The 25,251-nt window shown below is 36.1% G+C and overlaps 2 protein-coding genes and 1 non-coding gene across 3 annotated transcripts; all 3 read left to right on the forward strand.

Moving 5' to 3' along the window:
* The first annotated feature begins 1,129 nt into the window (after positions 1 to 1,129).
* On the forward strand, positions 1,130 to 2,797 carry LOC118432918 (ABC transporter G family member 23-like). The gene is made up of 6 exons (XM_035845848.1): positions 1,130 to 1,332; positions 1,748 to 1,777; positions 1,882 to 1,999; positions 2,063 to 2,217; positions 2,480 to 2,587; positions 2,671 to 2,797. The coding sequence occupies exons 1-6, from the start codon at positions 1,130 to 1,132 to the stop codon at positions 2,795 to 2,797; spliced, it is 741 nt and encodes a 246-aa protein (XP_035701741.1).
* A 5,199-nt stretch (positions 2,798 to 7,996) lies between these two features.
* Positions 7,997 to 9,720, forward strand: LOC110862772. The gene is made up of 3 exons (XR_004833509.1): positions 7,997 to 8,279; positions 9,281 to 9,548; positions 9,615 to 9,720. It is a non-coding gene; the product is annotated as an uncharacterized LOC110862772 (transcript).
* Positions 9,721 to 16,270: 6,550 nt separating this feature from the next.
* Positions 16,271 to 17,639, forward strand: LOC110862773. The gene is made up of 3 exons (XM_022111982.2): positions 16,271 to 16,603; positions 17,154 to 17,421; positions 17,502 to 17,639. The coding sequence occupies exons 1-3, from the start codon at positions 16,307 to 16,309 to the stop codon at positions 17,570 to 17,572; spliced, it is 636 nt and encodes a 211-aa protein (XP_021967674.1). The 5' UTR covers positions 16,271 to 16,306; the 3' UTR covers positions 17,573 to 17,639.
* The last annotated feature ends 7,612 nt before the right edge of the window (positions 17,640 to 25,251 follow it).

Genomic DNA, 25,251 nt, shown 5'->3' on the forward strand with positions numbered 1-25,251 from the left:
CAAAAAAAAATTAAACAAAATTAAAACTATTTTAAAATGATTATAAACGTTAGAGCGTCTTGAGAAACACTGATTTTGGCTGAAATTTTATTTTAAAATTCAGCCACAAACGAAAACTCGCATTCTGGAAACCGCAAAAATGCAGTTCCTCTTATTTCTGAGTGTGGACAATTTAAAATTAGTCAGGTCAAAATCCGAGATAACTACCACATGCCTATCAATTTTTAGTTCTTGTTTCGCTGCTAGGAATTTGCTGTACTAAAAAAATACCGGCCTGAGTTTGACATTTTAAACATCTTTAAAAATTAACATTACTAACAATTGAAGAAATATTGAATTGAAAAAAAAATTGAAAAAAGTTCAGGAACATATGAAACTTATGTGTAGTAATATGCTCAGGTCGAGAAATTTTTGAAGTTCGCTAAATATGCATGAGTAATAAAATGGTATTAACACGCTTAAGGAAAATAAAAGGTTAAACTGGGCGGAATTCACCAAGATACAAATTTGAAGCACGAAAATATGGATTCCTCAAGGACTAAATACATACTTGGGCCTAAACAGTGATGGCCCATCACTGATGGGAAGCCTCGGGCTCTTTGATCAGTTTTTGTGGCCTTAGGCCTCTGCATTTTTTAAAGATTTTGAGGTCGAGGCCAGTGAAGTCTGAGGCCTATATTTTGAAAACTAGAGAGGCAGAGATCTGCCTCGCTGAGGCGTAAGATTTCCGATGTGAGGTCGAGGCCGTGTGAGGTCTTTGGCTTCACTCTTAAATGGAGAGGCCGATCCTGATTGGCTGAGGAGACCTTTCGAGGCCTAGGCTTAAATTGTGAGGTCAAGGCCTTGAAATTTCTCGGAATGCGGGGTCGTAGGCCTCACTTTATTCTTCTAGAGGCCTTGTGAGGTTCCACACCACGAGGCCTTTTTTCCCACCTTTATCACTGTTTCCCTCCTTTTCTGGTAAAAAGAGTTTTGAATGGAAAAACAAACCCTACGTAACATGGCTAAATGAAAAAATTTGAATTTGTAATAACTATGGTTAGAATGGATTCAGATCAACTCACTATGCAATTGAAACTAGCATAAATTAAGCTCTTCATTAAAACTTCATGATTTCGACAGTTTTATCATGAAACCCCATTTTATCAAGTGTATGGTCAGGCCCGGTACGGCCCTCCGGGCCGTACGGCCTGGAAACCATTATCCAGTGAAATCCACCTTTATCGCGGCACTGTCAGCAATGAGTATCTCAATTATAAATGGATTTAAGCGTTTTGGAAGTGGGACCTTGGTTCTGAACGATATAAACGTCAATGTTTCCAGTGGAAAAATGTGAGAAAACGTTATACATACTTATTAAGTAAATATTTATAATTGTGTTTGGAGTGCAAGTATTTAACGACATGCAAGAATTAACTGCAAGAAAAGGTGATTTCTTCCAGGTACGATAATTTTATACGAGAGTCTCGTATTTTGACCTGCGAGAAATGTCCAGCGCACGAAACCAATTTCCTCTGTTAATGTTTATACAAGAATATGGCGTCGCGCATGTTTCGAGCACTTTCTTGTAGTATTTTGTACCTTGCATTTCTTGCGTTTCTTTCGAATGGAAGAAATGTAGAAAACCCGCAGGAAACGAAACTCTGATTTACATATGCATTCAGATATATGTAATGTATGTATATTAAGATTGCTAAATATTTTAGTAGAATTAACAATAAAAATGTACATACTTATTTATTTGCAGATACGGTCTTATCGGTGCTAGTGGTTGCGGGTAAGTGGATATTTACATATATTTAGTTTAATGTTATCAATATAAATATTTACATATTCAGACTTAAAAATGTATATCCTTTATTATCCAATTTTATATATTAGCAAAACCACCTTGCTCTCATGTATCGTAGGATTACATCGGCTTGATTCTGGCCAAGTCACCGTGCACAGTGAATCCCGTCCCGATAATCTTGGAAACTTTTGCGGATACATGCCTCAAGTAAATTTTCAATTAAATTGGTAGCAATGCACATGCAAAAATGAATGTATAACTTTGCATTAGGAGACAGCCCTTCTAGATGTCTTAACAATCAGAGAAGTTCTTAAATATTTTGGATTACTTTATGGAATGAAAACGCAAGATATTGAGAGTAGGACACATTTCCTCTCTGAGATTCTTGACTTGTATCAACTAGACGCAGTAATTAATACGCTAAGGTGCGAGTTTATTCATACATAATTGACAAAATGACCAACAGTTTGTGCAAAAATTGCCGGGTTGAGAAACCAGCCGGAAAATTAGGTAAGTTGTTCAATCAAGTGGGGGCAAAATGTGGTTTGGTTAGCGAGCCTCGAATATGCAAATTTATCTCTTAATAATGGACCAAACTACCTTTATTTCCGAGTGGTTTCTCAAAAGACAACTTTTGTATCAACACGAGCGATATGCAAATGTCAATTTAAATTTAACTTTGAATAGCGGTGGGCAAAAACGGAGGGTGTCCATGGCCGCGGCAATGATTCATAACCCGCCCCTACTCGTGCTTGGCGAACCCTGCGTTGGATTAGATCCACTCTTGCGACAGAGGTACATACAGCATTTGCATATTTGTGGATTTATGTTTATGCAATTCATTAAGGAGGAAAATGCGTGGGATTTATAATTCACAGGATTTGGGAGTACTTATCCAAGATTTCTGGGGAACAAGGAAAAACCATAATAATTTCGACCCACTATATCGAAGAGACAAGATTTTGTGACAAGGCATGTGAACTAATACTCTTAAAAATGGTGTGACCGTTTTGAAAAGTGAACGTTCTTTTAATTCTAAATTAAGAAAACTATACTAAATCCAGGCGAAACTTATGTAACTTTTTATCAAATTAGAGCTATTGTGGATTTGTGGTATAGTTTACTTTAAATAGAATTAAGAGTCCCATTCACTTTTCGAATGAGTCACCCTATTTTTAAGAGTGTAACTTCTTAAAGATTGTTCATTAGTTCACCTTGTGTTGGTAAATTGCCAATTAAATACGCACAGATCGGATTCCTACGAAGTGGTCGTCTCTTATTTGAGGGAAGTCCAACTTCATTGTTGTTTTTGTATCAGTCCACAAACTTAGTGGATGCCTTCACAAAGCTTTGTAAAATTGATGAAAACTCAAAAAACAATCCTTTTGACAATTCTTTTGATGAATTGGCCGATGTCATTATACTCAAAATTATTTGCCTGATGAATATAATGTAAATCTTCCTAGCAAAAGTGGCCCGTCTTTGAATATCAGACGCAACCATGGGACTATTTTGCAAGCATTAATTTCCAAGTGGTGGCATCGTAACCGAAGGGATTGGAGGTTTGCGTAGATTATTGATTTTATTTAAGCGCACTTTTAGAAATCCACGATTAAATAACTAAACGGTATTCATATGTATTTACATAACTCTACCATAGTGAGACTGATAAGTACAGACAATTCTGGGTAAAAATATGTAACTTGGTACTAAAAATTTACCATATCGGAGGCAGATTTTTATGGACGGGTATAATTTTATTACCACGTGGTAGCAACTTTAATACTTAGAAATCAATACCTGCGTGGCTACATGTAACAGATTTCTAAGACTGCGTGAATGTGACATGATACGATTTTTTTATTCGACTTGTGACGAAATTTGTTCGACAGATTGTATCTCGGACAACTTGGAGTTCCAATAATTTGCGTTTTCATCGCTCAAAATATAATCGGCTGTGAACCCCGTGGAATCCCGACAAGTGTCATTTACAATAATGCTAATTTGACGGAATTCAATAATATCTGTAAGGATACAGACAGATATTCGAACTCTTCGAGCGAATGCTTCTCAAACATTGGAATTTGCAACTTTCTTGATAAACTGGCCGACAAATTTAATTTGGTATGTTATTCTGCATTGTACATATATTCACCTTTGAACATAAAACCGCACTCTCAAAAATAATGTTACCTTTTGAGAAGTAAATGAACTTTGAATTCTGTATTTTAGTGTAGAAGTTTAATTATCTAATTTACTGTTAAATTGTACTGAATCCAGAGTAATATTAACTTGATCTAGAGTAGAATTTACTCCGGATGTAGTTTGTTTAGGTAATTTTGAATTTAGACTGCATTCACTTTTCAAAAAGGTGACATTATTTTTAAGACTATATCATACACTCTCTATCTTATCACATATTTATGTATTTATGCAGATTCCCACAGAATCATATGAAGATGGCATCGAGCAAATAAAATCTGGAGAGACTGTACTTCTCATAAATTTTCCAACAAATTACGAAACCCATTTCAAGAATAGATTGGCATATCTGCACTATTCAAGTAATGAAACTGTTCAAGGATCAACAACCTCGGTACGGATGATCGAATCTGGTACGATTTTTTAGCTTGTGAACGTACTTGCATATTTGCATGCATAATTACTGTTCATCCAATATTAATAGTCGCAATTTCTTCCAAAATTTTCTGAGAGATTATTTGGTTGCTAATTAAAAAATAAAAAAAATAATCTGCCAGGTAACCTTTCAGAATTTTTTGCGACTAATAATACTGCATGAACAGTAGAATATGCATAGTGATAGACTTGACGTTTTTCCATAAATACTTTACAGGTTCGATTATATCCGTATGGGCACGAAAAACTATTTTTGAACAGTATATTCTCTACGTCTCGAATGCCTTGTCGTCGTGCTCCATCAGTGACCACATTATTAAGCCACCACTTCATGTAAGTAAATATTTAAATTCTTAAAAATTTCACACGTAAAAATTTTGAAATTCAAAATTTTGTTCCGGACTTATCTAAAATTATTCATCGTTTTAGTTTCGGGAAATCTACGGAAGTCTGGAGGCGTTCGACTTAATCCCATAAGATAATGATGATTCTTCGTATCGTAAAATATGTACATATTTACATAGTTTACGAAGAAAAAGCTTCGTAAATATCGTAATATAATTTTTAACGACAAAATTTTACGACGTTTACAAAATCTCCTAACCCTCGTAACTTGCTTATTTTACGATACTGCAAATCCTAAGGATACGAAGGAATACCCTCAATGATAATTATGCATTCTTAAATTTCTGCAAATTCATCACATTTTTGCACACTTTTTCAGGCTAATGTTTGTACTTCCCATGTGTATCGCAGTTATCTGGGTGGAGGACAAAGTTTCCGGGCTTGAGGACAGGGATTACGTGACCGGCGTGTCTCTCTGGCACCGCCTCCTTGCCAACGCGGTGACACAAAGTTTCGTGATTTTTGCCCAAATTGGAATTTTCTTTGCTCTGTTTTGCGGCGTGTATGGCATGGTGATTTGTGGCAGTTGGGTACTCGCAGTCGGTTTGGTCTATATGATCGCTCTGTGCGGAATGACGATAGGTATGCATGGAAATCTGTACATGTTTAATCCTTAGACAGCATTTGACAAGTAATTTGAAATCGTGCAAAAATTTCGTGCAGGGTTTTTGATCAGCACTGTATCGTAAGGAGTATTAGAGACTGAATGTATGCTAATTGTGTTGACGCTGAGCCAAACATTTTCATCAGGTATGTACATACATTCACACACACTCTAAATAAAAATCAGCAAAATTAACTCACAATGATTTTGATGAAACCACGATAATTCTGTAGCCTTGGGTAAATAATTGAACACATGTTTCAGGATTTTTCATAATGCTCAGTTTAAACAAAGTTATGATGGTATATGTAAATGGCCGAAATTCGCATTTTTCTCGTGAAGTTTTTCGTTTTTTTGAGGTATGGGGTAAAAAATAGGATGGTACAACCAAAAGGTAAAACTTAACCAATGTTGGACAAATTTTACACATCTTTTTATAATTTTGCACAACGTTGTACCAATTTTACCTTTTGGGTCACCCTCTTTATTACCCAGCCTTGAGTAAATCCTATTCATTTTTATTTAGAGTGCATGCATATTTTTAAGTAAAATTTGATTAAGCGGCATCCTGGGCAGAAGAAATCTTACACATACACTTTTAGAATCCAATATTAAAATAATACCGAGTCGGATTCATATATCCATGACTCTATCAGATATTGATATCGTGGAATAATACATCGATATTAAAGTTTTGCTGTATCGGTTGTAAATTTTTACACACCGGTATAATAATAATTTCAAGCAGTAGAAACTTTAATACTGAGAAATAAATACGTGCCTGACCATACCAGATTTATGTATATACATATTTGTTATTTTTAATTTACAGGAATTTTGTATTCTACAAAAATGGGTGCGCTTCTTGTCCGTCAAATTTTCGAATGGATGCCTTTAACTCGTACGATTGAGGCGTTACGATCAATTTGTACTAGAGGATGGGATCTTAGCCATCCTACCGTTTGGACCGGATTTCTACCAGCGATGGGATGGATATTAATTTCGATAATGCTTTCGTTTTTGGCGAGTCGAACAAGATACAAGTAAAGCTAAAAGGTTTTACAGCTTTTAGTATTTTTAATCTACCACACTTTTAATTGAAATCACATTGTTAAATATATTGGAATCCCATAACTTGAATTTCCAGTACTTTAATTAAATTTAGAAAAACTGTAAACTTGAAATCCGTACTACTTTTCAAAATTAAATATTTTATTCAATTTGAGAAATTAACTGGGAGATATTTTAGGAAAAATTAGTTATTTCATGATAATCTTATATGGATATTTTTCTAATAATTTAGTATTTTCATATTATCGGTATGTAAATACACTGAATACATCTTAAACATTTGTATATAGAGATCGGTACGTATATTTGATAAAACCTCATTTTTCTCACCTTGTTTGAACTTTCCTAGGGCTGGGATTACATCATCATTTTTAATCCCACATCATTTGATTGGCATTTCAATTGTTGATTTGGAGTCAAATCCAGCCAAATTTGGCTTTCAATTTTATGTAAATGTCAAATCGTTGACAAAAGTAATTGCATCTGATGCTCCTCAAATTGATGGTTTCAATCATCCTTTTGCACCCGGCACTACCCTAAATTCCTTCAATTGATAGCACGTTGTTTATTGATTTCATAAAGAGGGAAGCATATTCTCAAATGGTTGAGTTTGCATTAGAGTAGCTCGTGTTCATTACTTGGGGAGTGGATGTTCTGGTGTATTGTGATTATCTCGTCGTGTCGTGTACAATATTTGTTGTTTGTTAATTAACAGATAAATGTGCATTAATTCTTGTAATAGATTGTAAGTTATTTGTGTACCTAGTAATTACATGACCAGCATAAAATACGTGTATGCAAGCGCAATTGTACTCATGGTACAATTCACCGTGTGCAAAGAGATTAATATCAACAGGGGAAACTTTGTTCAAGTTACACCGGAATTGTCTGGAGGTTTAAGTTAAAAAAGTCAAGCCTACTTGTTCCTTGAATTGAATACCTGTTCATATTCGTTCGTTTGACTGATTAGGACAGTGAATGAAAAATTAATTTCCTGTCATTTGAATGAAAATTAGTGAAGGAGTCTTCATTTTAGATGAATGACTGTGATTGAAAGGATTTTTCACTCCTTTCATTTTTCCCCATGAGCTAATTATATGTAAGAAATGAAGTCAGAAAAAGTGTAATGGGCTTGACAGAAAATGAATGAAAATCTTCACTCATACTTAAATCGAGAAGGCTGAACTTTGAATGAGAGCTAAATTGTTGAACAGGTACATACATATGATGGCCATTAATTTGTTCAAAATCGGAGAGCTTTCCCTAGGAGACTTCCCTTGTATGTGCGAATGTACATACTCTGATCATATGTACATGATACGCAATATATGTAAACTTTGACATGAACAAGCTTTGCACACGAATCTTCCATTTAGATAATAATCAAAATACCACTGGTACAAAACACTTGACACTCGAATAAAAGGTGCCAAATTTCGCTCAATTTACACAGTCATCGTACCAACAAGAAATCATGACATTCCTTAAGTTTTTCGGCATGGTGGTGGCCCTTCTCGGGGTGGCGTCGCAAGTCCGGGGTCACGGCTATATGATGGAACCCATCGCACGAACCTCGATCCAACTAAGGCCCGAGTTTGGGACTGAAATGCCCTACTGGTGGGACAACCAGGGGGTGTGGTGCGGCAATGTGAACCAGGACATGCAGGTTTCCACTTGGGGAGGTGTGGGGATGTTCTCGGAGAAACGACGGCTAACCAGGGTGGGATTTATGATAAGGGAGTTATTGTCGCCAACTATTCGTCAGGCTCGGTGAGAACGTTGTTAAAAATTTTGGGAAGTTGCATGCATGTAGAATGTTGGAAAAATATGTATGAAGAATTCTGAGAAAAGGAGCACTCAACACCTGTTCATATTCGTTCATTCAAAAATTTTGAATTAATTATGCATTCCATAAATTTAGTAGTAAGGACTGAACTATTTTTTATAATTTTTGAATCGACGAATAGGGAAGTAATATTTACACATTCCATATTTATGAAGCATGAATGAATAATTTTAATCATTTTTCACCCTTTTCTTACTGCATGGGGTGTATACAGAAATCAATCTAATAAGGTGTATTTGAAAAAATAAAAAAATGAGTAATTATTAAATATTTATTTTTAAAGTTTGAATGAATGAATAATAAACCGTAGTAACGTTAGAAGTAGCTCACCCTGTTATAATGATTTGGATATAACTTTGCACCAAAGGTGCTGAATAAGCCTACTATAGATGCATGAGCTTCAAACAATTTTGCACCATTGGTGCAGACGAAATGGGGAAATACATGCATAATTGTTATATAATTTTGCACCATTGGTGCTGTTGAAATGGGGAAAATTAAGACACAATTTTGACATGATTTAGAGTTTTTTGGACCCTAGGAAGGGCCAATATATCTTCCGGTTATTCTGCACTTTTGATTCATATTGAGTCAATTCTTTCAATTGTTTGGCACCATTTTGCGTTATCGCTGGTTTGGAACCAATGGTGCTACCAATGTCCTAAAAAATGGACATGGTCCTATCTAATTAGCATCAATTGATGCAAAAAACTCATTAACAGACAGACAGACAGACAGACAGACAGACGGACAAGAGGAATTCAATAGCTCTCATGCTACGCAGGGTGAGCTAATAATGAATATTTTTCCCAATGTTTTTTAATTGAATGAGATTTGAATGAGTAAATATTTTTTGGAACGGTATTTTTAACAAACAGTTGTACGACAAGCACTAAAAAATTACTAAATATTTGAATTTATTTAGATAATTGAAGTCACGACGCACTTCGGGGCTCCTCATTTTGGCTCATTTGAGATCGAAATTTGCCCTTACGAGCAAGAAACGGACATCTGCTTTTACAAAATTCCAATTGTGGGAGGAACCGAAACTGTCCGGATTGATAACAGGATTTGTGTCCCGCATGACCAGGGTGGAACTGAGGTTACGGCCCAGGTCCAACTCCCAGCTGGGGTGACCTGTCGCAGGTGCACGCTCCGGTGGACGTACCGAACTTCGTATCCCGGACCCGCGGGTAAGATAGCAGGGACAAAATGAGACTTATTTATGCACACATCTCAATTTATTTTCTGTATTACAGACTGGGACAATTGTTTGAATCGGGATCCCGTCCAAGTATTCAGAAACTGTGCTGATATCGCTATTTACTGAGAAACTTCTAAAATGGATGCAATAATATAATTACGAGTCAATACTAATAAATACTTATTATTTATGCATACAAGTTGTTTGTATATTCATCTGAAGTTTTTACAAAATGCTTCTTGTTGAAAAACAAATGCATAGACATAACATCCTTAGCATACTATCAAATATGCACAATTACTCAATATTTACAGTGCTGGACAAAATTACAAATCAAATATCTAGGTCTATGAACAGTTAATTTAAACTACTTGGCATTCAGATAATATTCATGATTTTGGCACTGAAAAACTTACTTGAAAATAGTACTGAAGTATTTCCATCCAGAGTAATTAAACATACCGTTAATCAAATGCATCGAATATTGGCGGGCTACTTTAATCAACCATTACATTTTCAAGTGCAACATTGGAAATAAACACATTCACATTACGTCCTCGCTAATAACAAACTCACCGTGTGATACCCAACTCGCTCCACATATCGCAAGAAGTAACCCATCCCCACCCATGCTTAATCGTATCTTTGGACCGTAAAAATTCTAAATTTATGTAGATTGGCTGCAAACCCGCAATCACAGCCCTCTTAACTTTATCATGACCATAAAGTCTCAAAATCTTTACTCTAAACTCATTCGATAGTGTCGACGACTTTGCAATACAACAAACCGCAAAATATTCAAGCATCGTTGACAAAAGGAATACGACCACGGAGAATGCAACAGTTACGAGAGAAATTTCACCATCGGGTAAAAATTGTAGGACAAAATAGTACAAACAAATTGTGGATGATACAACGAAATTAAAATGGTGTAGACATGGTGCAATTAAGTCACGCGCCAAATCCGAATGAAGGATTGCTAATATGCGAAGATTTTTATATATGTTCACCCCCTTTTCGAATCCAACGCCAAGCCGGAAGTTTTGCTGGACGTATTTGATACAAATCGATGAATTCAAGTCATTTATAGCCCCATAAATGACAATAATTCCGTTCAGCATCGATAATACGCAGAGCAGGATTATATAAACGAGAACATTGCACCCAATGCAGCAGATTAGTTGGGTAAAAATTTTAATTGTTGCAGGGTAACTATGAACATATGAATATAGAGGATTTAGGTTTGGTTCTAAAATGCCTGTGATAATTAGGACTGGCGGGAAAAAGATCGCAACGCAGAAGTGGTAAGCGTACAATAGTTTGTCTATCAGAAAATTCCATTTAGTTGTTGGATTCTCCTTTAGCGAAAGTAGTCCTAAATAAAATGAGATCAGTTGAAACTCGATAATTCGACATAGAAATGGGGCAGAAAAGTAAAGGTAAACATGTGTCTTACCTCGTATCTGTGCATCCAAAACGAGTGCACGTTCATAACAAATGACAAGCTCTCGTGAATTGGACGGTTTCGATAAGCACCAAGAATACAGGATGCAAATGCAGACGACATCTGTTGCCACAATCGAACATAAAACAACCTTTGGGTATTCACTTTCTCCTAAGTGTAAGGATGTTAGGAGTTGAAACGTTCGGAGTATACAGAGAGGCAAAACAATCAGGGCTAGGATGCCCGTATAAATCTGGAAGTTTCGAAATTGCCACGCATTTGATCGACAAACCTCCGCCCTCCTAGCTTTCTTGTTCCATGTTATGGTGTAACAGGTGAACAAAGCGCTACGTTGGGTGGAACGGACGGCAAGCCGAAAATGGCGGATAGCGACCTGGTTCCACATACTTTTGTGTTAAATATAATTCTGTAATAATGGTGAGTTGTCGGAAAAGATTGGCACACTTGTCTATGGAATTTAAAGAACCCTGCGTCTTCTAAATGGGCTTGATGATTTCTGCTACATCACGACCGTTTCGAAATGCGTCAGTAGCTCATAGGTTATATAACTTTTAATCAGGTCGCGGGTAAGGCTAATTTTTCAGTTTGTTGTTTACTAGGAAACTAATTGCTCGTAAAAAGGAAACTCGTTTAATTAAGAAACCCAATTAACCCCTGAACGCGCAAAATTAAGGAATACATATTTGTGAGTAGCTCTGATTTGTCTGTTTCTGAGTTGGTAAAATGCATGACATGTATTATGTGAGAACTAAGCTTTATTTTACTTCAGTTCTCCTAGCTAAATGGACAAATTTTGGCTAGCTCTAGCCATGAACCGGAGTCGCATACTCAGCACTTTGACTTAAATTGATCATAAATTGATTATTAATTACTTATTATATTAATTATTATATTAATCGCCAATGAATCATATGAATTGCGAAGCTAGTATTTGTTGAAGGTTAATGTTACAATTGTTACTAATTAAGTTTGTATGTACATATAATTAGTCAGCCCCAGTTCTAAGAAAGGATCAAGGATAGATTCCAACCTTTTCTCTTAGATTAATGAGAAGCGCAAAATACAGGGATTTCCCAGGTGATGAGCTAATGCTTTGTCTGCCATCAAGTGTCCAGAAATCCATAAGTACACATGTCTACCAAAATCAATTTGCACCCTCGAACCATAGATAGCAGATCAGGTGTAGAAGCACTTGCTGCAAGGCTTAAGCCATGAGATTTTAGACGAACCTACATGTACACCATGTCCAGCACAAAAATTCTTATTTGATATGGGTCATCTCGAAGATATTCAACTAAGCAATCATTCGATACCAGTTTAAACCCTGCCATATTTGTAATCGCCTTCAGAAGCAATGGAATTGAGGTCCATCGCCGATATTTCATTCAATCAACCTGGCATTTATACTATCAAGGAGCTATCAGGGGGATATGTTATTGGGACAGAAACAAATGTAAAAACAAACCCGTGTGGACGCTTCCCATTATCTCACGCGAAAAAGGATCCGTCTTAGATCTATCCCAAATCAGGCTCGGAAATATGTTGAGGGAGGTAACTTTAGACCCATTTAAAAGATATTTAGAAATCACAATGACCATTATAGTTTGTATACTACGTATAATTCAGTGCATAACCATCTCCGTAGACGAGAATTTGATATTCAAATTCTTCCTACCCAGGATGGAAAAATTACCCATCTCAACCCTCACATCAACTCAAAAAATAAATCTTCGGAAGAAACGAGCAAGACAAGAATAGATAAAAATTCATGTGCTACGTATATTAGTAGAAGTGAAAGGCTTAAAGAAAGAGATTCAGGAAATAGAAGAGACTTTGTTACAAATTAAAGTGAATAAAGGGGAAAAAGATATACAATATTGTATGAACAAGAGGTAGAGCAAGCAGGTGAGGCCTTTAACCATCATCTTTATGGAAATCAGTTGTATAATTATAGGCAACAATATTAACTAGCACTGGAAATAAACCCAGACTTTACCCCACCAGTGTTAAACATAAACCATAAAATCCAGCAAAAATTCAATGGACAAAAGTTAAATAAAGATCACATAGAATGACCCTTTGAAAGTGCTACACGAATTTAAAATAGTTAAGACAGTGAAATACACAGAACCATTGACGTTATATAATAATAAAGTTTCAGTGTGCAATAAAAAACAAATCATAAAGTTCCAAATAAACTACTGCCACATTTCCGTAAGAAAAAAGACGAGACAAAAAATTGAAAAATATTGTTGGAACTATAACCCCTTAAATCTACAAATGGGAGATGATTTTCAACCTGACTTACCGTCAACCCCTGAGGAGGACCTTTACATATCATCTTCATCTGAAGACGAGGAGGAGGACTGGGGGAAAGCAACAACGATGGAACCCAAGCTTTCCATGCCCTCATCCCCAGTATGGGCCGACCTAACAAATTATTCTAGGAATTTCATATGGACTTTATCAACAAAAACAGAGCATCTCTCTTTGACTTCCCTGCCATGACACCCGATTAAACGATCTGGAAAAATGTTAGAAATTAAGAAGTCTTAAAATTAAGAAATCTTTAGATTTTAAGAAGTGTTAGGAATAAATAAGTGTCAATTAATTATAATTAAGACGTGTTAAAATTAAGGAATCTTATAATTAAGAAATATTACATACTGATAAAATTACGATAAAATTTAAAATTTCGAAATATTTAATCTGGAGATTAAACTAAGGGGCAACGTGTAGGTTAAAATGGAGTTTAATTAAGTTTGTGTGTACATATAATTAAATTTATAAACCACACAATTTATATGTATGTACATATGTCAAACATACGTATAGTAGTAAAGATACGGAATCGATATATACCAGCCCCAGTTCTAAGAAAGGATCAAGGACAGATTAAAACCTTTTCTCCAGATTTCTGGAAACGTAACAATGACAAAGGGACTCTATTGGAGATCAGTCTACATCTACAGCATTGGTTACATTCTTTTAATTTACTGCTGAGAATTTTACGAATTGGACTGTAATTTGGGCATACACAGATAAAATGGTACACATCTTCAACTCCTGATTTATATGAATTACATATTGTGTTGGCGTCCTTCATTCTGATTATATCCTCCTCCACAATTTTACTGCGGATCATATTAACTATTTTATTCACGTTATACTTTAGGTTATTAATGGTTTCTGCATTTACATTGTCCACAAGATCAAAAGATCAAAACAACGAATCAAACTCGTATTTCCTCAAAAAATCAGTCAAATCACGATACCAATAATATTTCATTTTAGATTTTGTATGTAAACTAGTAATTAAATTATTGAGGACTTGTTTCATTGCACTAATTTCTGGGCGTTACAGTACTTTCAGTACAAATTCATGGGATTTTTGATTACACATAATTGTATTGGGTAGCAGTTTGTTTCGAGTCTTGAAAACCATAAAGTAGTGTAATTAGGAAGGTAGAATAACTTTCTAAGAAATTTTGCTTGCAACATGACTAATTTATCTAATATTCCCAAACCCCATATTTGAGAACAATACAGTATGATCGACAGCACTATAAAACCATTCACTGACACTGGAAGTGTTGGTGGATAAAAAACAAAAGTTTAGAAGAATGGTCAAAGACGTCAGAAAACCTGAATTCGTCCAAATTCGTGGCGGACCCTAAGAAAAATTTCCTTGCAAATGAACGCGCTAAATAAAACTATATCCCGCGCCCTTAAACTAAACATCGGACTTATGTCAGTGAGATGTGAGAAATGCTCACGTCAAGTAAAAATAGATCCATAAGAAGCCGGGCGCTGATCACGTGGTACGGGTTTGAAAAATGAAAACAAACATTTTTAAAAGATGAGCAAACTTTAGCAATTGAAATTAAGTAAAGGCCCGTGTCCACACCCCACCAGTCCATATTATTCACACAAATTTCCAAAACAATAATTGTACCCACCATCCTACTTTTGTGATCTTTTTTATTGGGATATGGTCAGAAAAGTGATTTATCCTCCTCCAAGGGTGACATTCCGTGTCAAAAAATTTCTTTTAAGTTATCCAGCAAACTGGGGTATTAGTGAAGCACTCTCGATTCAAAATTAGCCACTAGACGTTCAAGGACGGCTCAGATCCTACTCATGAACCCAAAATAGTAAGTGGGTGGTGAAATCAAAAATTTGTGCCTCCATTTTGGACCAAGAATAAAATTCATCATCACCGAACTTCAACCAAGTTTTAGCACCCTGTACCACCCTGAATTCCTTCAATTGATAGGATAACAAGTTGTTTACGAATTTAATAAAGAGTCAATGATTAAGTGTAGCACGTGAATTACTTAGGGAATGGATGTTCAAGTTAACTGTAATTATGTGGTCGCGTCGTGTACAATATTTGTTGTTTGTTAATTAACAGATAAATGTGCACTAGACTGTCACATTCTTGCAGTAGACACGTAAAGTTATTTCTATATTGCTTGCATGACCAGCACAAAAGACAGATGAGTGCAATTGTACTTATGTACAGTACAATTCACCGTGTGCAAAAGAAATATTTAATATCAACAAGGGAAGCTTTCTTCAAGTTATACTGGGATCGTGTGGCGGGTTGTATCAAAAAACATATAGTCAAAAATAACTAAAATAAGGTATCATATGGGACTTATATTCCCACTGAAATGAAGAGAAATATTGTCGGCAAACTTCGCCTCGATTTTCTTACCGTGGCGGAGAAGATTTTTCAAAAATAGAATGGAACATCTAGCCTAACAGTAGCGGATTAAATTAATACTAGTCTAACATGAATTTAATTAATGGGAAATTTGCTAAAGACAGAATCTTCCAATGGACAAGTTTTTCCGAGATATTTGCATTGGAAGATGAGAAAACGGGTTACAAAGTCGATAAACTTTACACTTTCAAAATTTACTGCACGTTTTCCCCACCTTGTATTCAAAAAATCTCTGCCAAACCTGCCCGTGGGAAGACCTTGCTGTAAATTTCATGAATATAAAATTTGTGTTCAATTACATAGCACCAATTTTTTCAAAATCAGAGAGAACCCCCCCACACGCTATCACTATAAGTTTGCACGTACTCCAGCCTTAACTGATACACAATTTCTGTAAGCTCTGTCACGAACATGTTTTGCACACGTAACTTCGCTTGAGATACAAAATCTACATACATGCCACTCATCTTGGTACATAAACACTTGAAAGTTGAATAAAAAGGTGCAAAATTCGGCTCAATTTGCACAGTCATCAGACATCTAACAAGAAACCATGACATCCCTTAAGTTATTCAGCGCGGTGGTGGCCCTTCTCGGGGTCGCAGCCCAAGTCCGGGGTCACGGCTATATGAAAGAACCCATCTCTCGAACCTCGATCCATCAAAGGCCCGAGTTTGGGACCGAAATGCCCTACTGGTGGGACCACCAGGGGGTGTGGTGCGGCAATGTGAACCAGGACATGCAGCTTTCCACGTGTGGGAGGTGTGGAGATGTTCTCGGGGAAACGACGGCAAACCAGGGTGGGATTTATGACAAGGGAGTTATCGTCGCAAACTATTCGTCGGGCTCGGTGAGACACGTTTTCAAAAAAAACTTGGAAGAGATACATATGTAAAAAATATGCGTATATAATTTTTGACCAGTTTGAATTTTGGGAAAAACGAGCACACCTGTTCACATGCATTCATTAAATTTTTTAAATCAATTATTCATTGAACACTGAGTGAATAATTTTTGTTCAATAAATTTTGACTGTATGAATTTTTAATATCTAAATATTTATTCATTGGTTTTCATGAAGAATGAATTATTGAATTATCCATTAGTAATTTTTCCCCATATGCTGAACAGTGTTCAGCACATGGGGTACCACACATGGGGGTACATTGAGAAAACCATGAACTAAGGCAAATTGTGGATAAAATGAATAAAAAATGGATAATGAAGAAATATTGGTTTTCAAATTTGGACTAAATGAGGAATTAATGAATAGTTTTTCCGACTTTTTAAATTGAATGAATTTCGAATAAATGCATGTGTTGTATGAATCTTTCTGGAACAGTTACCTGTATAAAAAAGGTAACTTTTTAATTTTGCATTTTATCTTTGAATTTATTTAGATAATTGAAGTCACAGCGCACTTCGGGGCCCCACATTTTGGCTCATTTGAGATCGATATTTGCCCCTATGAGGAGGAAACGGACATCTGCTTTTACAAACTTCCAATTGTGGGAGGAACCGAGACTGTCCGGATTGATAACAGGATTTGTGTCCCGCATTGGGAGGAGGGAACCGAGGTCACGGCTCAGGTCCAACTCCCGGCTGGAGTGACCTGTAACAGGTGTACGCTCCGGTGGACGTACCGAACTTCGTATCCCGGACCAGCGGGTAAGATGAGAAAGCTGGGGCACGGTTAGACAAGTGTATACACATACATCTTCATGCATTTTTTTGTATATGTCTGACAGACTGGGACGATTGTCTGAATCGAGACCCTGTCCAAGTTTTCAGAAACTGTGCCGATATCGCTATTTACTGAGGAACTTCAAAAATGGAAAGAATCAAATAATTTCGAATCAATAAACACTTATTATTTATGCAAAATATGTCTGCATCTGAAGTTTTTGTAATATGTTTCATCTGGAATATACTGCAGCGTACATAAACATAAACACAGCATGTTAACAATACTATCCAAAACAATATTTACGATTTGCTACCCAATATTTGCATATACATAGGTCTACGTTACTATCCAATACATCACTTGCAAACATTTATGAGCATCAAATAGCATTTAATACTTTACAAAGATGCAAAACAAATTGCAAGATCGATTTATGAGTACTCGAATTACAATATTTTGCCTTTAGTACATACATATGTACATTTATGCTAAAATATATTTGATAACAAGCGTACTTATTTGTGGAAAGAGTATCTAAACGTTATTTAAACCGAATATAATAGGGTTATGTTCATGTCCGATTCTTGCAATTATTTTCATGTGCAATAAACAACAATGCAAATAAGCACTTTCACATTACTTCCCCGCTAATAACAAGCTCACCGTGTGATACCCAACTCGTTCTACATATCGTAAAAAGTAATCCATCCCCACGCCATTCTCCATAGTATCTGCGGACCTTAAAAATTCTAAATTTATGTAGAGAGGCTGCATCCCCTTAATCACAGCCCTTTTAACCTTATCATGACCATAAAACTTCAATATCTTTGTTCTAAATTCATTCGACAGTGTAGACGCTTTTGCAATATAGCAAACCGCAAAAAACTCAACAATTGTTGCCAAAAGTAGTGTGACCAAAGGAATTGCAACCGTGACGAGAGAAATTTTCCCACCTGGTAAAAATTGTAGGACAAAATAGTACAGGGCAATAGTTGATAAGACAACAGTATGAAAATGGTGGAGATAAGGGACAACTAAATCACGCGCAAAATCTGACTGAATGATGGCTAATATTCGGAGCTTTTTATATATTTTTATCCCCATTTCGAATCCTAGTCCAAGTCGGAATTGTTGCTGGACGAAGTTTAATCCAATAGATGAATTAAGGCCCTTAATAGCCACGTAGATGACAATAACTCCGTTGAGCATGGACAGCAAGCAGAGTACGAGGATACCAACGAGAACATTGCACCCTATGCAAGAGATTATGTGGGTATATATTTTAATCAGTGTGGGATAATACTGAACAAAATAATATAGGGGATTCAGGTGCGGTTCTGTAAGGCTGAGGTAAATCAGGATTGGAGGGAGGAAGTAGTTTACACAGAAGTAGTAAGCATAGACTAGTTTGTCTACAAGAGCATCTGATTCAGTCGCTGGATTCTTCCTTGTCGATAGTTGTTCTGAATAAAGTAAAATGAGAATTAGGTAGGTAGAATAAGTTCCTTGTTCAAAAAAGATTTGTTCATTCAAAATTCATTCAGTTTGAAAATTTGTAAAAATTTTATCACTATTCACTAAAATTTTTAAAATAAGTATTACACATCATTCAGTTATAATTGTATCCCCAATTACTCTGATTAGATGGGTATCTCCTTATACCCCATGCATAAGGAAGAGAAATGAAAGATTGTTCATTTCCTATCTAGTAGTATGAATGGAATTCATTTATTGATTTCTCTTTCACTCAGAATTTTTTGAATATTATACGCAATAGTCGTACATGAAACTGAGAAATGAACAACTATTCATTCTTGACTGAATAATTAGGATTCAGTGTGAATTTGGATCTTAAAGGTAATATTGTCCATATCGTACCTTGTATCTGCTCATGCAAGACGAGCGCACTTTCATAATATATGACCAGCTTTCGGGGGCTCGACGGTTTCGATAAGCACCAAAAGTACGGGAGGCACATGCAGGTTAAATCCGTTGCCAAAAATGTAGCAAAAAGCACCTTCACGTCTCCGACTTCCCCTTGGTGTATGGATTTTATGAGTTGAAACGTTCTGAAGATACAGAGCGGTAAAACAATCAGGGTAGCGATGGCCGTATAAAGCTGGAAGGTTCGAAACGGCCACACATTGGCGCGAAGTGGCTCCGCTCTTCCAGCCTTCTTGTTCCATTTTATTGTGTAACACGTAAAGAACGCGCTACGTTGGGTGGCGCGAACGGCGAGTCGAAAAAATTTAATAGCTGTGTGACTCCACATGCTTTGTTTTAACTATGATTAAGCAAAATGACTTCTCAGTGCATAAGTTATTGTTCCCCTTTTAAGTGTTCTGGATGAGGAATTGGTAAAAGAACTGACCACTTGTTTTTTGTTGCAATTTAGAAAGCTAGTATAAAGACGCAAATATTGACTTCGTAACAATTTTGGCTACGTCAGCATTACCGGATCAGGAGACGATCCAGTTAAGAATGCGTCATTAGCTTAGGTTCTAATAGTTTATATAAAACCCTTGATTAGATCGGGTCCTAATTAGTAAAACAAATTCTTTGGTGGGTTCTTCTTAACTAAATTGTAATTGTTCGAAGGAAGGAAACTTGTTTAATTTAGAATACCAATTAAACCAGGTACGAAAACAATTGTTGGATGTACGTAGGTAGGTCTAACTTGTCTATTTCTGAGTAGCATGATTGTGTAGCGGAGAACTGAGCTTTATTCTAACTCGTTAATCGTATTTTAATGGAGAAAGTTATTGGCGAGAATCTGAATTATTCAGTAGTTTGAGTTAATTTACGAACAAATTATATGCATGACGAGCTGTGTATGTATGACTTATTAAGGTCAGCAGTATTGCAACAATTATTGATTCATTTGAAAGTCCTTAATTATGTCGTTTATTCATGATGTTTAAATTTTGGTCAATGTCAAAAAAATTTGTTTCATTAAAGCCTTCAAACTTGGGCCCCTTGGGGGTTCTACTTCCACCCTACGCCATGAATCTGTATAGCAATCTGCTGGTGTAATATAGATTCATGCCCTACGCATACCTGTGTAAGAGAAGTGAGAGACGTAACGAAAAACGGTACTATTTAGTCAGAAAATTTGGGACTCACAAATGCAACTTATTCCTTACATGAAACACTAATGAACTTCATGAAATGGCAGAAACATATAAAATTATCTGGATTACTTTATTTTTCAGAATTGACTCATGCATGGTACAAAAAAAGCTCAATATTTCACATAATTACACGTATGTATGCAGGAAAACCTGACTACTTTTTCGCATTTTCCTCGTTTTTTAGATTATTTTACGAATTATTTCTTAAGGGTTAGGGTTTTTAATGTTCGACTCCTTTGTAGTCAGCTTTTCATAAAACTATCTATGTTATTATGAGAAATTGGTTTGAAGTACTAGTTCTTGTTTTCAAAATTCTGAAGGTCTATTTGCCTTTTGTGATGAATAGGAAAAATTGGAGAAAGTAAGGGCTGCAAAATCTATTGAAGATATTGCTACATTTCGTTTCTACATTTCGTTTGCTACGGTTTATTATTTTCCAGCCAACAGCAAACTCACCGTGTGATACCCAATTCGTTCCAAATACCGTAAAAAATAACTCATCCCCACCCCATTCTCAATCGTTTCCACTGATCTAAAAACCTCCAAGTTTATCGAAACTGGCTGCAACCCTGCAGTCATGGCTCGTTTAATCTTAACATGACCATACAATTTTAAAACCTTGCTTATAAACTCGTTCGATAATATGGACGCCTTTGCGGTATAACAGACCGCAAAAAACTCAACTATCCCTCCTAAAAGTAACATAGCTAAGGAAAGAGTAACAATTATGTGGAAAATTTTACCCCTTTGGAAAAATTGTAAAATAAAATAGTACAGGGCAATCGTTGAAAAAATGACGAGATGAAAATGGTGGAGACAAGGCACCATTAAATCCCGCGCCAACTCGGATTCAATGATCGTCAAAATGCGCAGATTTTGATAGATTTTGATCCCCGTTTTAAATCCAATTCCAAATCTGAACCGCTTCTGGACGTAATTTACTCCGATTGATGAATTCAAATTATTGATGGCAACATATGTAATAAAGATTCCATGTATAACAGCTAATAAGCAGAGCACGGAGACGGAAACAAGAGTATTGCACAATAGACACGACATTATTTGGACAAACACCTTGACAGGGATGGGGTAATGTTGGACAAAGAAATATAGAGGATTGAGATGTGGTTTGAAAAAGCTGAGGTAAATTAACAGTAAGGGAAATAAGAAATCCAGGCCAAAATTAAAAACCGTGAGTAGTTTGTCCTTCCGGGTGTAGTTGGACGCATTCTTAGGTTTCCTCATTGGCGCGAAAAGTGCTAAATTTGAAAAGATTGTAGATTTTAAATCATCCGTAAGATAAATTCTCGTTTTTATGGCACCATAACTTTATAAAATAACTTGCATGTGTAAAATCATGTACATATGTATCTAAATATATATGTTAGTACAAGCAAATTTTACTTTATAGTCTTAAAAATCATGTTATTCTTATTGAAAGTAATTGCACACTTAACTTAGAATTTAGTAATCCGTACTAAATCCAGAATAACGTTAACTTTATCAAGAGTAAAGTTAAGGTTAAGAGTAAGCGAAATCCTAAAAACCTTTATCGTTTCTAAGATTTCGCCTTTTATTTACGTGGCTCACCTTCCATCTTTCTATCCACAAAGAGAGTAGTTTCATAACACCTGACAAACTTTTTAGGGAACCCTGGTTTTGATAAGCACCACAAGTACGGGATGGCAACGCAGACCACATGCGTGACCACGGCTGTGCAGAAAAATAATTCCAAATCTTGAATTTCCCCTAATTTCGTGCATGTTACGAGTAGGAAAATTCTCGCTATAAAAATAGGTAACACTATCCCGGCCATGATTCCGCTGTAAATCTGGAAGGTTTTAAAATGTCACGAATTTTGAGAGCAGGCCTCCGCTCGGCCGCTTTTCTTGTTCCATTTTACCATGTAACAGGTGAAGCAGGCACTGCGCTCATCGCGGCGGATAGCGCTACGAAAATAGCGAATAGCCGCGTCGTTGAACATAAATAATTAGTCGAAAAATAGATATATCACGGTAAGAGACTGATTTTAAACTGGAATTTCCTGACAATAGGAGAAATGCACCTTATGAAACTCCATTTGCCTATGTACTGGCCAGGCCAAGGTGGGTTATTATTTTTGGCCCTGTAACCTGAAACATTTCGGATTAGCTTTGAAACAACTGTACGTATTTTTAGGGTGATGTTTGGCCCAAATAAACTAAAGTGTCAATTACCTACTCGTTGGATCCTATCGTGCGTACATATTTTAACAATTGTCCACCCTAATTAGATGGTCCAGCTAAGTTCAATTGTTCACTCTAATTAGATTTATGTAAATAACACAGCTAATCAAAAATGTATTACAGAAAAAATTAGATTCTCACTGGCCGGTATTCTTTGTTATAACTTTCCCGTAAGGTTGGCTTAAGAAGTGGTAATGTTGTGACGCATCGCAAAGATCTGGATTAAATACCTCTTCCAGTTTAAAGTTTTTCTCTTATTTTACAAGTGGAATTCTAAATTTATCCAGGAGTAGGTTTATGTAATCTGGCATAAAATTGTTTACAAATTTTAGCTGTGTGCCTAAAAGCACCCTGACCCAAACCTTATACATATATGCTTTATGTATGATTACATCAGACAAGACGTAATTGTGCCTAATGTGTGTAATTAATCCGGTAAAATTTCCTAATTTTGAGTGCACGGTATTTTACTCGAACGGAGCTCAGTATTTATCTATGTATGTAGTATGTAGTATCTACAGGAGCGTAGATCTTCTAGAATTGCATACACTACAAATGAATCGCATGGATGCTATATAGCTATAATTATTTTAATACCTGATTTACAGTGAAGGGTTGTATAAAATTGCAAATCAAGCGCATTATAGTTATTGTGTAAAACTTAGAATTAGATTTTTTTATTATTTGATTGGTGCGTTTACGATTTTGGGATATTAAGGAAATATAATGAAATAATTAAGATGTCTCATATTCCCTACGTTGCTGGATTATTTAGATGCAATTTGTTTATTAACAAGGATTGAACAAACATGGATTGACATCACTTTCTCGCTAATAACAAACTTACCGTGTGATACCCAACTCGTTCTACATATCGCAAAAAGTAATCCATTCCCACCCCATTCTCAATTGTATCTGGCGACCTTAAAAATTCTAGATTTATGTAGAGCGGTTGTATTCCCGCAATCACAGCCCTGTTAGCCTTATCATGTCCATAAAACTGCAGAATCTTTTTGCGAAACTTATTGGATAGAGTTGACGTTTTTGCAATATAACAAACCACCAAGAATTCAACGATTGTCGACGAAAGTAATATTATCAAGGCGAGTGCGCCAGTTTCTGGTGAAATTTTCCCATCTGGTAAAAATTGGAGGGCAAAATAGTATAAGGAAAGTGTGGATAGTACAACCGTGTGAAAATGGTGCAGACATGGGCCAACCAAATCGTTCGCCAAATCGGATTCAACGATCGCTAATATACGAAGAGTTTTATATATTTTAATCCCCATTTCGAATCCTATACCAAGTTGGAATTGTTGCTGGACGTAATTTATTCCAATGGATGAATTTAAGTCTTTAATAGCCTCGTGGATCACAATAATTCCGTTGAACGTGGATAACAAACCTAACACGAGGACATAAACGAAAACATTGCAGCCGAGGCAGGAGATTATTTGTGTGCAAATCTTGATCGGCGGGGAGCAATACTGGACAAATGAATATAGAGGATTTACGTACCGTTCTGAAAAGCTTATGTAAATAAGGATTGGCGGGAATACGAACCCTAAGCAAAAATAATAAACGTAGACTAGCTTGTCTGCTATAAAATCCGGTTCGGTTGCAGGATTCTTCCTTAGCGAAAGCAGTTCTATTTAAATGAAATAAATAAACCAATTAAGACCTTACAATTAAATAACGGGCTAGAAACGCATGGCCAAAATCGTTAAGATCAACATATTTTTTTTTTTACTTCCGGGTCGGCTATACTTAATTTTTAATTCGGGATCAACAATCTTTGCAGTATCTTAAAAAGGTACACTTCATATTTTGTTGATAGGTGGAGATCTCAAGTTTAAGATACTTTCATAAACATTCGAAATCATTGAAATCGGAGGACCTTAATTTAAAAATCCCGCCGCTATTATATTCATCAGCTTATTGATGCCATCGTCGGTAAGAATTTTCAGATAAATTTCCAGTACTCAGAAATGATTAAAAATGTTTCTTTTACGGATTTTGGTTACAAATTCTCGTTTGTATTGCGTTGAAAAGAAACGAAATCGGGAGTTGAAGAAAATAAAACGTGATTGTTTAACTAACCTCGCATCTGTTCATCCACGGCGAGTGCACTTTCATAACAAATGACAAGCTTTCGGGGGCTCGATGGTTTCGATAAGCACCAAAAGTACGGGAGGCAAATGCAGATAAAGTAGGTCGCCACAAAGCTACAAAACAGAATTTTCACATCTCGAGGATCCCCTTGGTTGATGGATTTTATGAGTTCGAAAGTTCTGAAAATACAGAGGGGCAAGGCAACAAGGGCCATGGTGCCCGTATAGATCTAGAAGTTTCGAAACTGCCAAGAATTTGTGCGACAAGCTTCCGCTCTTCCGGCTTTCTTATTCCATTTTATTGTGTAACAGGTGAACAAAGCGCTACGTTGGGTGGCGCATATG

This window comes from Folsomia candida, unplaced genomic scaffold (genome assembly GCF_002217175.1).
Source record: "Folsomia candida strain VU population unplaced genomic scaffold, ASM221717v1 Fcan01_Sc068, whole genome shotgun sequence".
NCBI classification, from domain to species: Eukaryota; Metazoa; Arthropoda; class Collembola; order Entomobryomorpha; family Isotomidae; genus Folsomia; species Folsomia candida.

Coding starts and splice junctions, on each gene's coding strand:
- LOC118432918 (XM_035845848.1), top strand. CDS start 1,130: ATGAAACCCCATTTTATCAAGTGTATGGTCAGGCCCGGTACGGCCCTC. Junction 1,333..1,747: donor AATGTTTCCAGTGGAAAAAT/GTGAGAAAACGT, acceptor ATTTATTTGCAG/ATACGGTCTTATCGGTGCTA. Junction 2,218..2,479: donor GCAGTAATTAATACGCTAAG/GTGCGAGTTTAT, acceptor AACTTTGAATAG/CGGTGGGCAAAAACGGAGGG.
- LOC110862773 (XM_022111982.2), top strand. CDS start 16,307: ATGACATCCCTTAAGTTATTCAGCGCGGTGGTGGCCCTTCTCGGGGTC. Junction 16,604..17,153: donor CAAACTATTCGTCGGGCTCG/GTGAGACACGTT, acceptor GAATTTATTTAG/ATAATTGAAGTCACAGCGCA. Junction 17,422..17,501: donor TTCGTATCCCGGACCAGCGG/GTAAGATGAGAA, acceptor TATGTCTGACAG/ACTGGGACGATTGTCTGAAT.